Genomic DNA, 15,710 nt, shown 5'->3' with positions numbered 1-15,710 from the left:
ATCTCACAATGGCGTTTGACAATTGAATCTTTCACCTTACATCATTAATGTTGTTTTTTCATTTCTAGGGCGAAGAGTCTTTGCTTACGCTTCTTTTGAAAAAGGAGACTTCTTGCTAGAATATTGTGGTGAACTTATCAACACTTAATAATGCTTAATAATACTTTAATAATGTGTTTTCTTTTTCAAGTGTTGATGCAGCAAAAGAGGATGGATCGCTGGGAAGACTGGTCAATAATGACCACATCAACCCAAATGCCAAAATGAAGTCTTTAAATGTGCAAGGAAAGCCCCACCTGTGTTTGTTTGCAACACGGGACATTTACCCAGGAGAGGAGATCACATACGATTACGGAGACTCTGATTGGCCATGGAGAGACAAGGTGATCATATCAGCATGTGATGAGATTGGTTATTGTAAATAGAAAAAAAAAGCTTTAAACTCATGATGCTGTATGCCGTTTCAATCTCAGGAATCTGGTCTATGTAAAAAGTCCCAAAACAAACTCATGACAGGGGAAAATACAACTGCAGCCCCCTCAAATGCTCTGAAATCATTTCAGGAGGTAAATTATGCATACTTTTCACTGCTAATACACTTTTTGGCTTGAAAAGGTTCACAGTATAAGGTTAGCATGCATCCGAAAATAACAGTAGAAATTAAGAAGTCCACTAAGTATGTGTGTGTTTGACCCTTTATTTTTCTGTCAGTGTGTGATGGAGAAAAGGGACCTAATGACCTTGAGCCAGACTATACCTGGTTCAATACAACAGCCTCTGACCAGTTGTGAAAAGGTAAATCACCTTAGCACCACTAAGTATCATCTAGAATCCAACTTACGATGGAGTTCAGCAACTACAGTATTTTCCATGTTCTTTGTCAAATCACCAGTACTAAAACTATTTCGAGGCTTATTAATATTAATAGACTAGAGTGCGATTTACAGTGTTTTTTTAGAGTCATTATTGCATTCTTAAGTCACACCAACGTCCATATATATATATATATATATATATATATATATATATATATATATATATATATATATATATGTGTGTGTGTGTGTGTGTGAGTGTGTTTCCAGTTTAGAATATGGCTTACACTGGCATATGCTGCCATTCGCACCAAAACGATTTAGTGTAGAGGTTGAGGAAATGTTCTGCCAACATGCTCTACAGAGATTTTTTGTTTTGTCCTCAGGAATGTTGTAAACATCTTCTTGAGACAATAACACTGTCTGCCTTTGACAAGTGTGTTATATGCTTGGGACCTACGTATATCTTCTTTGACATGGACTGGATACAAATGCAAAGGTAAAGCAAATTGAATGCATTGCTTTTTCCAAAGTGTCCAGAGTGAGCCATTGTAGTCAGAAACCAAACAGCCTTGTAACCAAATATCCACAGCATCCTTGTTTCTGACTAAAGTCCTCATGGTGTAACTATATAATTGATTGTAAAATTGTAAAATTGTGTTGCAACTGTGACTGTATATCGGCCTAACATTTTCGAACTCTGTTACAGTTTGTTCAAGAGTCTGGCATCTATCCTGCTACAGATGGAAGAACGATGGGGATAGAATATTAGACTCCGATGAGAACAGCCAAAGTGAATATGTCCCAGATTCAGAATCTGATTCAGATTCAAGCATGATTTTGGAAAGAATACCATCATTGCCCAGTAGTAGTTCATCTAACAGATTGGACACATATGTAACAAACGAAGCCAGCATGGCAAAATGTTTGCCCCTTCCTGTCAAGCCCGCAAAAGTCACTCCCGGTGGAACACCAGATTCAGAGGTTTCTAATGAAGACTCATCAAATAGGCATGTGACAAATACAGATAAACAAACTCTACCTCTTGAGTTGAGCAACAGAAACTACTGTTTTGTATGTGGTAAACCACAAAGTAGACTGACTCGCCACCTGAAAGTACACATGTCTCACCCTGAAGTTTCATATGCATTTTATCTCCCTGAAAAAGGACAATTAAAAGTAAAAAGGAGGCTTAAAGCTCCTGCTGTGACTCAAAAATTCTTGCACTGTTATGCACTGTCAGGGATTATGCGTACGCAAAGAACTGTGGAGACATGTCCGAAGATGTCCTTTTAGGCCAGAAAGGGAGAATTTGGATAAACAAGAAGGACGAACCAGAGTTCTGTCTTTGGCTACAGCCCAACAGACTGTATTCAGCCAACACTTCTCAAGTGGAATTTGGAAGATTCTTACTCGAATGAACACGGATGATATTGGCCTGGCTGTGCGAAATGACCTATCCATTGTTCAGTTGGCCCAGTCCTTGTACAGCAAACATGGACAAGACTCAACAAAGCATGAATACATTCGTCAAAAGCTCCGGGAAGTGGGACGACTGCTGATTTGTCTGCGTGCTGACTTCTCTATCAACAGCATGGAAGAAGCCATAAAGCCCTCAAACTTCCTGACAGTTATTCAAGCTGTGAAGAAAGTTGCTGGGTTTAATGATGAAAGCCTCTCCTATGAAACACCAAGCCTAACTTTGAAATTGGGACAATCGCTCAAGAAAACCACATTCATTCTCGTGCCCTAATGGCAGAAGATGACACATTGGTGAAGTCAACAGAAACTTTCATGAAACTGTACAGATCTCAGTGGTGTGAGCTGGTTTCCCACAAAGCTCTGCACACTCTGAGCAGTGCCAAGTATAATAAACCTACAACACTGCCCTTCACAGAGGATGTCTAGGTACTTCACCAGTACCTCCAGAAGACGGCACACAGTGCAGTTACTAACTTGAAAGAGCAAGCAACACCAAAGAACTACGCTGAGCTTGCTAAAGTTACTTTAGCACAAATTATTGTATTCAATCGTAGACGCGCTGGAGAAGTCTCAAAAATACTCATCAAAAGTTTTGACGAGAGGGACAGAACACAGCTGCATAAAGATGTAGCCATGGGCCTGTCCAAGCTGGAGCAGAGGTTGTGCAACTATTTCACCAGAGTAGAAATTGTTGGGAAAAGAGAGAGAAAGGTTGTGGTTCTTCTTGCACGGTCTACGGTTGAAGCCTATCACTGCTGAGTAGCAAAAGGAAGGAATGCAGTGTCCTGCATGACAATGTTTTTTTTTTATTTGGAAGGCCCAAAACCCTGACCCACTACAGGGGACATTATTGCTTGCGTGTTTATGCAAGCTTGTCTGGAGCAAAACAGCCAGAGGTCCTCAGGTCAACTCACCTTCGAAAACATGTCGCCACACTCTCACAAATCCTGAATTTGAAAAAAAATGAACTCGACCAGGTTGCAGATTTTCTGGGACATGATATCCGGGTCCATCAGGATTTTTACAGGTTGCCAGTCCCAACCACACAATTGGCAAAGATATCCAAACTGCTACTGTCCATGGAGAAAGGTGATCTTTTCGGGCTACAAGGAAAATCTCTGGATGAAATTGAAATCGAAGGTATGTACAAATGTTAGCTAATGTTTTGTTTAGAAGCCCCCCACCACCACCACACACGCATACATACACATACATCCTTTTGCGCTTGTGTCAATGGTTCATTGGTTATGTGAGTTAAGATCATTCTTTACTAATACAAACCAGATTCTTCAGTTAAGGGTCTGATGGCTCACTGTTCTTTCATTATGACTACCTTGTTTTTTGTCTAGAAAGCTTGTCATTTAGTGAGACTGAAGATATTGACAGTGACCCTAAGGGCATCACCAAAGGGATCAGAGAACCATTGCCTGAACATGGCGAAGATCTGGATCCAGCATCAGTCTGTACGATCCTGGAACGTGAACAGGAGTCTGGAGGCAAGGGTGCGTTCTCAGTTTTCTTGATTTTTTTCTTTCATTAGATGGGACAAGAATAGTCGTCTTGACAAGGCATTTTTCACAAGTCATTTTTTTTTTTATTAGATACAAAATCACATGTGATGTCTACAGGAGAAGACACAGTCCCTACATCTAGCGGTAAGGCAAAATTTAAGGTCGTTGAATGTAAGATTGGACAACAAGAGTCTTTTTAACAAGGAATTTTTCACAAGTAATTGTTTTATTTTATTAGATACACAATCACATGTGATGTCTACAGGAGAAGACACAGTCCCTACACCTAGCGGTAAGGCAAAATTTAAGGTCTTTGAATGTTAAAACCCTCTTCCCATGGGTTCTCCTTTGGGAAGCACGGCTCTCAAGCAAGCCTCCAAGATACATGACTGCTGCCCTCATTGGTTGATAGAAGGAGGGCAGGGCAGGAGTTGTAATATACCACAACTCCCATGGTCGCGCCAGGAGCCAATCACGACGTGTCTTGTAGGCGTGCTTGAGAGCCGGGCTTTTCAACGTCCCATATGCTGTTGTGACAGAGACTCGGAATGGAACAATTAGGCATTGTAAAGAGAACTTAAGTCCTCTATTCCAACCTGCAGCCATTCAAAAGCCTGCATTAGTCCCTTACCAAAAACTGTGAAGAGCAGCGGCTTCTCGTATTTGTTTTGCAGCCTTTTTAATTGTCGCACATTAGTCAGACTTACTTCTGATTGTTCAAGTACTTGTGTTTAACTTTTGTTCTGTTTTTGACCATGCATTTCTCTCAGGAAAAGATGATGCTGGTCAAGATTGTGACGCTAGAAGACAGCCAAAGAGAATGTGGACCAAACCAGAAATCGCTGCTGTGATGCGACATTATGGAGGCCACATTAGGAAAGGAAAACTTGCCTCTAAAGTTGAATGCAGGCAGTGCAAGGAGGCAGAAGACAAAATATAAGAGACTTTGTAAGGAACCGAATCATCACAATCAAGAGGCAGCAGGCTCAGAAAAAACTGTATACCCATAGCCATTTTCAACAGTAAAAAGTTTTGGGTTTTTTCGATAATCAATCAATCAATTTCATGTACTCTTAATACTTTTAGAAATATATTTTACTACTCAATTGAAAACGTCGTCACCTATACTCAAGGCTCAGATAGCGACAAATCCTGGCTCATCTTGGGAACGTCACATAGAGAATCCCCCCAAAAAACAGTTGGAAAATGTGTTTTTAAATGTATTAATTGGACAGGAAATGCTAAAAAAATGCTAAGAAAATGCTAAATAGGTGTATCAACTCTTTAGTTTAGATTATTGCACTTGGATTAATGTTGTTCGGATGCTATCCACTTTTCCATGTTTAAGTATGGATTTCCACAATAGTTTTGCATTCGTTTAATATTAATAAACAGCTCCACTTATAAAACTCACACATAACCAAAAGTGATTTGAGTTAGTGGATTTTTTTTTCTTGATCTTGATAGACTCAGTTGGGTCTCTTGTTATTGTTCCCTGAGAATGTCTGATTCAGTATTTTTGACAGACATTGTTTACAGTTTGATAATCAGGAATAGTTATAATTTTATATAATGCTATTAATTTCATAATGGCAGGCTACTTGGTCTTTTCATTGAAAGACCCTGGGTTAAAGGAACCATTGTTAATAAAGACATTTGTCTACACCCTTCATGCAGTTGCTTCTTAATTTGGTAAGTTGTAGTTATGACAAGATTGCCTTTTTAAGGTCTCAACATTGTTGATACTCTTTACTGTCTTGTGTCAATAAGTTGTGAATGAGCACTTACAAGGTTGAAATCATCACTCATCTACAGCCAATACTCACGTTTGCTTCTGTGCACTTATTGTATAGAGGTGTCTGGTTAGTGTTTTTATGTTAATTTTGGGTGTTGGGGGTGTGCCCTCGTTGTCCATTTAAAGTCACATATTCTTGTTGTGTCCTTGTATACCACAATTCAAGTGTCGTCATTGGTGTCTGGTTGGTGTATTTATGTTAATTTTGGGTGGTGAGGGTGTGCCCTTGTTGTCCATTTAAAGTCATCATAATCCTGGTTTTGTCCATGCATACCACAATTCAAGTGTCATCCGAAACCACCATCTAGTCAGGTCTTGTGATCTCAGGTTCTGAACCTCTTTTCTAAAAGCTAAAGTGTTCTAAAATTTTCTCAATTTTTTGGTAGTGATTTAACCTTACTTCTATAGTTCTAGGCCCCACATGTCAAAGTCAAGGCCCGCGGGCCACATCAGGCCCGCGAGAGGGTTTTATCTGGCCCCCGTGATGATATTGATTTATTATTAGATCCGGCCCGCAGGCCGCTGCAAATCAGCAGCCCGCAGATATAATGTACGCACCAATACTACATTTCCCACAATGCAACGGGGGCGCGCCGAGCGGGAGGCGGCTTCATTTAATTGTTTATTAGCACATTATTACACATTATCACATTAGCATAACAGTAAAAATTATTGTCAGGTTCACCAAGCCAATTACTGTCAACCCGAGCGTTTGTCTAAAAGAAAGAGAGAAGGCAACGGTTATGCTCATGCATGAGGAGAACGAGACAGGACCACAAAGGCTGCAGTGCTGCCGCGCTCTGAGGTACTTCCTCGTTCCCCCTAGTTTTATTATTTAGAGGTCCCTAGGTTACATGTAGGTTCCGGCCCTAAAGGGTAGAGATGCATGGGGGAGCGATGTATGTGACCGGAACCCAAAATCTTGTAATACATCTTGTGACAGCTAAGCGCGCGCGTGTAGGTGTGTGGCTCAATGCAGTATGCAGCAACACGTTCCAGTAAGAAGGGTGCTCGGGTCCACCGCATTTCTCCACCCGACTTCTCCTTTCTTGGGGAGCCTTCCAGGTGACCCTGGTCCAGGATGTTGTTCAATTGTTGCTTGACAGGCCCTGTCTGAGAAAAACTTCAACAACCACTAGCACACGGCCTCAAGCACTCTTGTCATGAGTGGAACATGTTGCTATCCTAATGATAAGGACAGGGTGTCAAATGTATAATCACATTGAATCAAAGCATCAATAAATCACTTCATCAATCAACATAACATCTAATCAACATAACATCTAACACATGGGTGATTAGTACATGTGCTCTACTTCCCTGAGTATTACTGATTGCTACATTAAGGACCTAAATCGACATGGTCCTATTTGATTGACACATCTGATTAAAAACATTGATTAAGTACACAATATATGTAAAGGATTCCTAAATTTCTCCAACAGTTATCTTACAGATACCCATCAACAATGGCAAAACGGAAGGTGAACCATGAAAACCGGGGGTTTCAAGCAAGGTGGGAGTTAGAGTACATGTTCACAGAGGTAGCTGGAAAACCCGTGTGTCTAATATGTGGAGAAAGCGTGGCGGTGATGAAAGAGTATAATATGAGACGGCATCATGAAACCAAACACGCGGACAAAAACAAGATTGTGGACATGGAACAAAGGCTACAGAAGGTCGAGGAATTAAAACGAGGCCTCAAATCTCGACAGGGTCTCCAGAAAAGCCAAGTCAGAAAGCGAGGCTGCTGTTAAGACAAGTTTTATTTTAGCAGAGGAGATCGCTAAATCAGCCCGGCCATTTACAGAGGGCGAGTTCATAAAAAACTGTATGCTTAAAGTCTGTGACGAAGTTTGCCCCGACAAAAGACAGCTCTTTTTAAACGTCAGCCTGAGCAGAAATATCATTGCTGAGCGAGTAGACCTGTTGTCTATCAATCTAAAAGAGCAGCATGTTAACAAGGGAAAGGATTTCATCGCATATTCCCTGGCTGTGGACGAGAGCACGGACATTTCTGACATTGCCCAGTTGTCAGTTTTCATCCGCGGAGTGGACTCCAGCCTAAACGTGACAGAGGAGTTGTTAGCGTTACGTCCAATGAATGGCACCACTACAGGACATGATTTGTATCAAGAGGTCTCAAGATGTGTAAACGAGATGGAGCTGCCTTGGGACAAACTTGTGGGTTTGACAACAGACGGAGCACCTGCGATGTGTGGACATAGGAGTGGCCTGGTATGGCGTTATATTTGTGCCACAATTACGCACGCGCGGAAAAAAAAATGAGCGGAGAAAATCAAACTGAGCGAGCGAAAACAGATTTTGAGAGCAAGAAAAAAACTATTGAGCGCGTAATGATAAGAGTTTGAGCGCGCACCGATGGAGTTTGAACACAGAAAAAGAAATTGCTCGCTCAAAATTCCTTTTTGCTCGCTCGGGATAGCCCTCTCTCGCTCAACATCTCGCTCTCGCTCGCGATACTCCTCTCTCCCTCGCTCAACATCGCGTTCGCTCAACATCGAGCTCTCGCTCGCTCGAGTCGTCCTCTGCGCTCGCTCAGTTCTGCTCACGCGTTACGTTTGTGCCACAAAACCAGCCAATCAGAGCTTGTAAAAGCACTTTGATTGACACAGCTTAGTATCCAATGAGATTGCTTGTACGCTATCCGTTGACGCACTCTCGTTTGCCCTGTGTTCACCCGAAAAGGGCAAACGAGAGTGCGTCAACACGGACTTGGATTGGAGAATTAATTTTAATATTATTATTATTACTGTATTGTATCATTTGACAGAAATACCTTGTTAGTTTTTGTACTTTAATAATATAAGCCCACCCCTCCCGCCCACGTCGATGTGACGCATTCTCGTTTGCTCGTTCCGGGTGAACACAACAAGCAATCTCATTGGATACCAAGCTGTCAATCAATGTGCTTTTACAAGCTCTGATTGGCTGGTTTTGTGGCACAAATGTAACGCGTGAGCAGAACTGAGCGAGCGCGGAGGACGACTGGAGCGAGCGAGAGCTCGATGTTGAGAAAACGCGATGTTGAGCGAGGGAGGGAGGAGTATCGCGAACGAGAGCGAGATGTTGAGCGCGAGAATGCTATTGCGAGCGAGCAAAAAGGAATTTGGAGCGAGAAACTTCTTTTCAAGAACTTTTTTTCTGCGCTCAAAATCTGTTTTCGCTCACAGTTTGATTTTCAACGCTCAAATTTTTTTTCCGCGCGTGCGTAATTGTGGCACAAATATAACGCCATAGACTGGTGGCAAAGATACGGGAGAAGATGCAGAAGGAAAACGACTCTGGTGAGCTGACAGCTTATCACTGTATCATACACCAGGAGTCGTTGTGTGGTAAAGCCTTGAAAATGAAACATGTAATGAGCACCATCATGTGCGCAGTTAACTTTATCAGAGCCAAAGGGTTGAATCACTGCCAGTTCTAGTCATTTGTGAGCGAGTTAGAAACGGAGCATGGTGATTTGCCCTATCACACTGAGGTGCGGTGGCTAAGCCAGGGAAAGTTGCTGCATAGATGTTTTGAGCTTCGTGAGGAGATTTGTCTGTTCTTGGACAGCAAAGGGAAAGACACAACACAACTCCGAGACGAAAGGTTTTTGTGTGAAATGGCCTTTCTATGTGACATTACGACTCATCTGAATGCAATGAACCTGCAACTGCAGGGTCGGGCTCGTGTCATCTCTGATATGTACAGTACAGTGAAGGCGTTTCAAACTAAACTGACTCTGTGGGAGGCACAAATGCAGAAAGTAAACTTGAGCCACTTTCCTAGCTGTCAAACCATGAAAGATAAGCTGTCCACCAATGTTTTCCCAAGCGCAGAGTTTGCTGATAAAATTAGTGTACTTGCCGCTGACTTTCAGCGGCGATTTGCTGACTTTGAAGCACAAAAAAGCAGGTTTGCACTGCTCAGTAATCCATTTGCAGTTGATGTCGAAAGCTCACCGCCAAACCTCCAAATGGAGTTGATTGAGCTACAATGCTAAAGGCAAAATACGCAGCAGTGGGTGCTGTGGAGTTTGCGCGCTTCCTCCCCGACACAATGCCCCAGCTGTGCACCCAGGCTGCTCAAACGTTGTCTATGTTTGGCAGCACATACCTGTGTGAACAACTGTTTTCATTAATGAAGCTGAACAAAACATCACACAGAGGTCGACTTACTAATGAACACCTTCACTCAGTTCTGAGGATTTCCTCAGCTCAAAGCCTGACCCCAAACATTGATGAACTTGTGCAAAAGATGAGACACCACCAAGTATCAGCCTCAGCCTCAAAGAAGTGAACATTACTGTGCAATTACACATTTGGAGTTTTTACTCTGTTCAAGTTTAAAAGTTAAATATGCACATATGACTTTTCCTTGAAGGAAGTCTAGTTTTTGGTTAAGAGATTTTTGCACTTTATTTGATTGTATTTCGATGCAATATTTTTTTTTAAATTATTTCAGTTGAGTGAATGATAGAAAATTGTTATTTATTTTTTGAAGTTGCCTCAATTCAGCCCATTTTTGCTAGATGAGAGAATATACTGATGGTGCCTTGAATAATATCACCTCATTCATTTAATGTTCATGTTCTGAATATTTCTTTGTAAAAGACATTTGTATTTTGTGCCTGCTGAAATTAAAAATTACTGCCAGAGTCATAAGAAAATATTGCTTATTTTATCCAATCATATTGTAATATATTTGTTATGTTTTCAGTAGGTTCAATTTTGGTTTCAATGAAGATTGGACAGTCCGGCCCTCACCTTGTAGCCAAATGTTTTATTTGGCCCTCCGTCCATTTGACTTTGACACCCCTTTTCTAGGCCCTTTTAAAAGGTGTGTCAACTTAAACCACCATCGAGCGGGTATTTGACACTTGCAATTTATACCCTATACACACGTATGTGTGTGTGTGTGTGTGTATTTTAACAGTTTGCCTGTGTGTGTTTGTGTGTGTGTGACCATTAGCGCGGGTGCGTGATTGGTGTCTGCGATGAGGTGGCGAGCATCCTAAAAGTCAAATGGGCATGACGGCAGCGGTCATTGGCCGTCAACATTAAAGACGCCACGAGGAGCAAAGACGATGAAGATGAAGAGCCAAAACGTCCTTAACTGGGTGGCGCGCACATCCACATGCGCCTTTTGTCCCTCTTCCCCCGGAGCGTTTGAAGGCAGGCGGAAGCAGTCGGGCGGAGCCTCGGTCTGGACTAAGTGACTGTCGAAAGTGTTCCGGGGCCAAGTAAAACAAGTCCACGGTCCAAAAAGTGACTTTCCCTTGGCAAATGACTATTGGCCAGTGTCTTTTGGGGTGGGGCCCCCCAGTTCAAGCATGTTCAGGGCAGACGGACAACTCTCCTGTTCGGCCACTGAGCAGTAGGCCGACGATAGCCCAGCTGGAGTTGGGATTTAATCCCAGACTTGCGCCCGGATTTTGTCCTTTGGGCCATTTCGTGGCTGTCAAAAAGTTGGTCAGTTGCGCGCAATATCGAGCGCGCTCCATCGCCGGTGTCGGGGAATTTGAGTGCAGTCAAAAAAATGTGAGCGCGAAAAAGTTTTGTGTAGAATTGCTTTTGGCATGGCAAAACATGAAAATCCGCCGGCGTCGAGAAAGACACCCACAGCGGCTGGCGGCGTCAGGATGAAATAGACGACAAATGCCTTTCTCCACCCTTCCGTTGAGCTTGCACAACAAAGGTTTATGCTAATCTGAGGCGGCAGCAAGTGAGCCGCCGTCGGGGCCATGTGTCGTCAAGTGAGTCGCGACATGAAAGTTAGTGCCGTGGCGGGCTTCATTTGCATGTTCTTAATGAAGCTTGCTGTCAAGCGGGCGACAAGCATCTTGTTTTGACGAGCCTCGGAACGGGCGCGTTGGCCCGCGCCCCCCGTGCCCGCTTTGACAGGCCGGAGGCCACATGACGTTAAATGCCGCTCGCGCTCCTTTTCTGACTCTGCCTTCAGCTGCTGTTGGGTGACAGAAAGAGGACAGTTTGTGTTCATGTAGCATGGTTACAGACCTGACAAGTGACCAAAATGTCCTTGGTGGACTTGGTCTATTCTGCCCTCTGCTGGTCCTGTGATGCAATTAGTAAACAGGAGGCAGGCGCTATGTTTCCTTCCCTTTTTTTATAATCTCTGATTGACAGGTGCGGCTCGGGAAGCACTTGAGGCTTGTGTGCAGCTTTGCCTGCGTGCGTGCGTGTCTCCATGTCATCTGAAGAGTGAGTTCAGTCATCTCCGCACAGGCTGAGCAAAGCCTTCTGGTAGTCGCCTTTGGTGTGCTCCTGAAAAGAAACAAGAGTGGTGTGACGATGTGGAGGGGGGCCAAGCTAAGGGAGGCTTTCTTTCAAGACCGACAGTGAATGTTTCTTCAACTCAAATGCCAGAAAAGCCACGTTGTCAGCATCAGCCCAGAATCCCTCAACTTCAACCCGCCTTTCCGTCCTGACTCCTCGGGGACCCCAGTGCCCTTTTGGACCGGGACCTGTCATGGGAGCACGTGTGAAGTCACAAGTAACCAATGTTGGAATAACCTTTGTGACCATGCCAAAAGCTCAATTGGCTCCTTTTGCTGTGGAGCCCACTGACTGGTGCGTCTGTCTGCTTCAACAACATACAGTTGACCAAAATGCTGTAGAATGAGCTGTCAGCCTTGCGCCAAAAGACATAGACGCAAATTATGAGAGGTGCAGCAACGACCCCTCCTCCCCCCGCCTTCCAGTAACAGGATCTCAAGTATGAGGATGATTCTAATGATGGTCCTCACACTGATGGCTCAGTAGAGCGAGCGTCCGTGTTGTTTCTTGAACTCGCATTTGATCTTCATCAAGCCCACTTGGCATCGAGACACAAGGATGCGTGTCAAAACTTTATTCTTGGCGCTTTTGCCCTGAAAGTGCCACAATGGGCACACGGAGGTCACGGAGGAGATAACGTACCGAGAGTTAGGAAAGATTTTTCCAGGTCTTCTTTGACTTCCTTGCGAAAGCTTTCCTTGAATTCGTATAGACTGTAGCTCTTGTAGCGCTCAAAGACTAGAGTGCATGCGTAAATACACACACGTCCGCACCGCATAACTGACTCGGTGAGGTGCAAGGATGTTGCACATGTGACGGCAAGTGACTCACATCTCTGCAGGTGGATGGTGCTCCTCTGCGTCAGAATGTAAATCCATACGGCCACGTCCGTCCCTTTGCGCTTCACGCCGGCGTCGTACAGACTCTGATATCACAAAAAGGGGCCGCAGCTCAACAACTCACTGGTGGACCGTTTGATCGTCAGATTGATAGATTGAGATGAGCACACCAACCCGGGGCCGCATCCTCGTCGATCTTCTCGTAGTCAATCACATTGAAAGGTTGGTCTCGTTTGGTCTGAGGACAACAAAAGACTTGACTTGTTGGTGCTTGTTTGTATTAATCGATGCACCGGGTGCCGACGCGGGAGCCACCTGAACGAGAGCGAGCAGCAACTTGGCAAAATCTCCTGACGTGTCTCCGGCGATGTCTTTCTCCAGATCTTTCTTAAACACTGAGGACAAGCAGACAAAGGTGTTAGGGCCCTATCCGAGGGCTCGCCGAAGAGCAGACCGCGCCGAGACGAGCGCGAGGCTTTGGGGAATTGAGTAGGGACCGAGACAGGACCAAGTTATTTGAAGTGTGGTCTCCAGACCGTGATTAGTCTTCAGGGTTACAACACTCCCAATCTCTTGAACATCCTCGATCCTGCTTCTCTCGTGGAAGACAATGACAGAAGAGGAGGGAGAAATCGAGACCAAGGTTCTTGGATGGCGTCGTTTTACACTGACTGTAACTGAAGACAATGTCCTCAATCCATCGTTTCACCCCCCCCCCCCCCCCCCCCCCCCCCCACTCCCACCCCACCACCACCACCTTTTTTCTTAAGCAATAGAGTCAATGGCTATGCTGGCATAGGCCTGGCATGCATCCCCATGAAGAACAGATGGGATGAAGCGAGCGTGTTTTGGATATCTCGCCTCCCGACTTGGCCACTCACCTTCTCTGTAAACCTTTTGGATTTCGGCCAGTTCTCTGTCGTTTCGAGAGCAGACTATCTCAACGAGCGTCTCCTTATCGGTCCCCAGACCCTGACAGGGAAAAACATCCTTGGCGCCATATGTGTATTTGCTGTCGTCTTATAGCTATCGCTGTAGCAGCTGTTGTCCTTGTGGTGCAGTCAATGTCACCGTCGGCTGCATGCTGTCATAATGGCCGCGGTCGGCCATATCTTTATTGTTGTCTTTGTCACAGTCGTCATCGCGGTGCTTGTGGCTGTCATTGTTATTGCCATCTTCATAATCATTGGCACAGTTGCACTCGGCATCACGCTTCGTGGAAGGACCTTGTCTCATCTTTTTAGTGGTCGCGGCGACGCTGGACGCACCTTGATGGCGGCTTTCAGCTCCGAGGCATCGTACTGGGTGGGGCTCTTCATCAGGCCCAGCATCAGCGCCTCCAGTGAGCCCGACAGCGCCCCCTTTAGGGCCATCTGCAGGTCCTGTAACCCACGCCAGCCCGTTATGCGGCCATGTCCCAGAACGTCATCCTCAGAGGCGGTGGCCGCTCACCTTCTTGGTGAGGCGCTCGTACTCGAAAGCGATCTCTCACCGCTGCTCGTGTGACCTTTGCGTCATAATGTTGATGATGCTTTGTTCGTCTACTCCTGGACAAGCATCATTGGAATAAAACGCTGCCAGAGTTGTTGTTTTGTTTTGCTTTGTTATATTTCTAAGACCGTGCTCATAAATGAAAGATACTTTCTCCACAGACTAAAGTGGCATTCATTTGTATGTGCGACTGTTTGCCCCTGCCCAATCAATGGCGACTATGGCGCTCTTTGTAACCACTAGTACAGTCACTGGAAAAGGTGGCTTTGTAAATTGGACATGTGTATCACCAAAATTATTCCAGGAATAATCACAGTAACAGTGTGTAAGTAACAGTGTTTGTATGATATAAACCTTTGATCCTGAGTATGGTGTCCAACCATGCGGCATCGCTGATTGAGTCAAAGTCTCGGGAGGTGACCACGGTGGAAAAGCTAGGCTCCTCCTCCTGCAGAGGACATGCCACACCTTTGATTTCATCACAAGGTTATTTCAACACGTATCGACATGTCGCGGTTGAACTCACTGAGCCGTACGACAAGGTCAGCTGACCCAGGAATTCTGACACCATTGACATGTCGATTTCTCTCACCTCTGACCTGCGGGGAGGGGGCCGGGAAGTCTGACTCTTTGAAAACATGGCACAAGCCTTAACTGTGTTTGAAAGGGAGGAGCAGTTACTGACGGTTTGAGCCATTCTTCGAACAATTGATGCGAAAGAATAGACTCTTAATTCGCCAGGAAAATAATGGCCAATCTGCTCATCTCATTTGGGAAATGGGACATCCGTGCTATCTGTGTCACGGTGGGGCATGCCGGTTTGAGGAGGTGCGGGATGCGGGAAAGGCGGAACCAATAAAATGCAGGACTGACTGGGCTAAGGCTCAAGTGAGGGTGATTTAATGACAACAAAGGCTGGATTGAAAGAACCGAAAAATACAAAGTACAAACAAAAACGCTAAACTGAAGCTTACTGGGGGCAACAAGGAACGGGAGGCAGCACGGGAAGGATGGGATCAGGGCAGCGCGAGGCAAGACGGCGCGGGGAAGACGTACAAAGACCCGACAAGGGATGAGGCAAAACACTGGGGCTTAAATACTAACAGAACTAATGAAGACGCAAGACACCTGGGAACAAAAAAGGGCGGGGAAACTGACTGGAGGACACACACGGGCGACAGGTGAGGTTAATTTACAGTAATGACACGCGGGGGGAAACACAGAGAACCTATAACTTAAACTAAACAACCCAAAACCCTCAACAAAACACAGACAGATCATGACAATCTGCTGGCGCATGTGTGTCAGTCAACTTGTCTTCAAGGTTGAAAGTGTAGCAGCAGATGCTTCGCCACCCACTCTCCTTGAAGAACACCATTGTCCCACATGTTTAAAATGGCACTTTGATGTTTCGTGTCTTACAAGGTGTGGCACAGAAAGAACATATATATTATATATATATATATATATATAAT

General features: G+C 44.6%; 1 protein-coding gene and 1 pseudogene across 1 annotated transcript; one reads left to right on the top strand and one right to left on the bottom strand.

Moving 5' to 3' along the window:
- Positions 1–74: 74 nt before the first annotated feature.
- LOC148425220 (uncharacterized) lies at positions 75–5,463 on the top strand. Its single transcript, XM_088413572.1, has 9 exons — positions 75–383; positions 474–566; positions 712–795; positions 1,202–1,314; positions 1,525–3,437; positions 3,647–3,799; positions 3,899–3,952; positions 4,047–4,100; positions 4,579–5,463. The coding sequence occupies exons 5-9, from the start codon at positions 3,377–3,379 to the stop codon at positions 4,746–4,748; spliced, it is 492 nt and encodes a 163-aa protein (XP_088269698.1). The 5' UTR covers positions 75–383; positions 474–566; positions 712–795; positions 1,202–1,314; positions 1,525–3,376; the 3' UTR covers positions 4,749–5,463.
- A 6,373-nt stretch (positions 5,464–11,836) lies between these two features.
- LOC148425219 (annexin A2-like) lies at positions 11,837–14,812 on the bottom strand (annotated as a pseudogene).
- Between the last annotated feature and the right edge of the window lie 898 nt (positions 14,813–15,710).

The sequence above is a fragment of the Hippichthys cyanospilos genome, chromosome 4 (assembly GCF_059441005.1).
Source record: "Hippichthys cyanospilos isolate Australia breed blue-spotted pipefish chromosome 4, RoL_Hcya_1.0, whole genome shotgun sequence".
In the NCBI taxonomy this organism is placed as follows: Eukaryota; Metazoa; Chordata; class Actinopteri; order Syngnathiformes; family Syngnathidae; genus Hippichthys; species Hippichthys cyanospilos.
The sequence above is the reverse complement of the archived record's forward strand: the minus strand, read 5'-3'. Positions and strand labels throughout refer to the sequence as shown.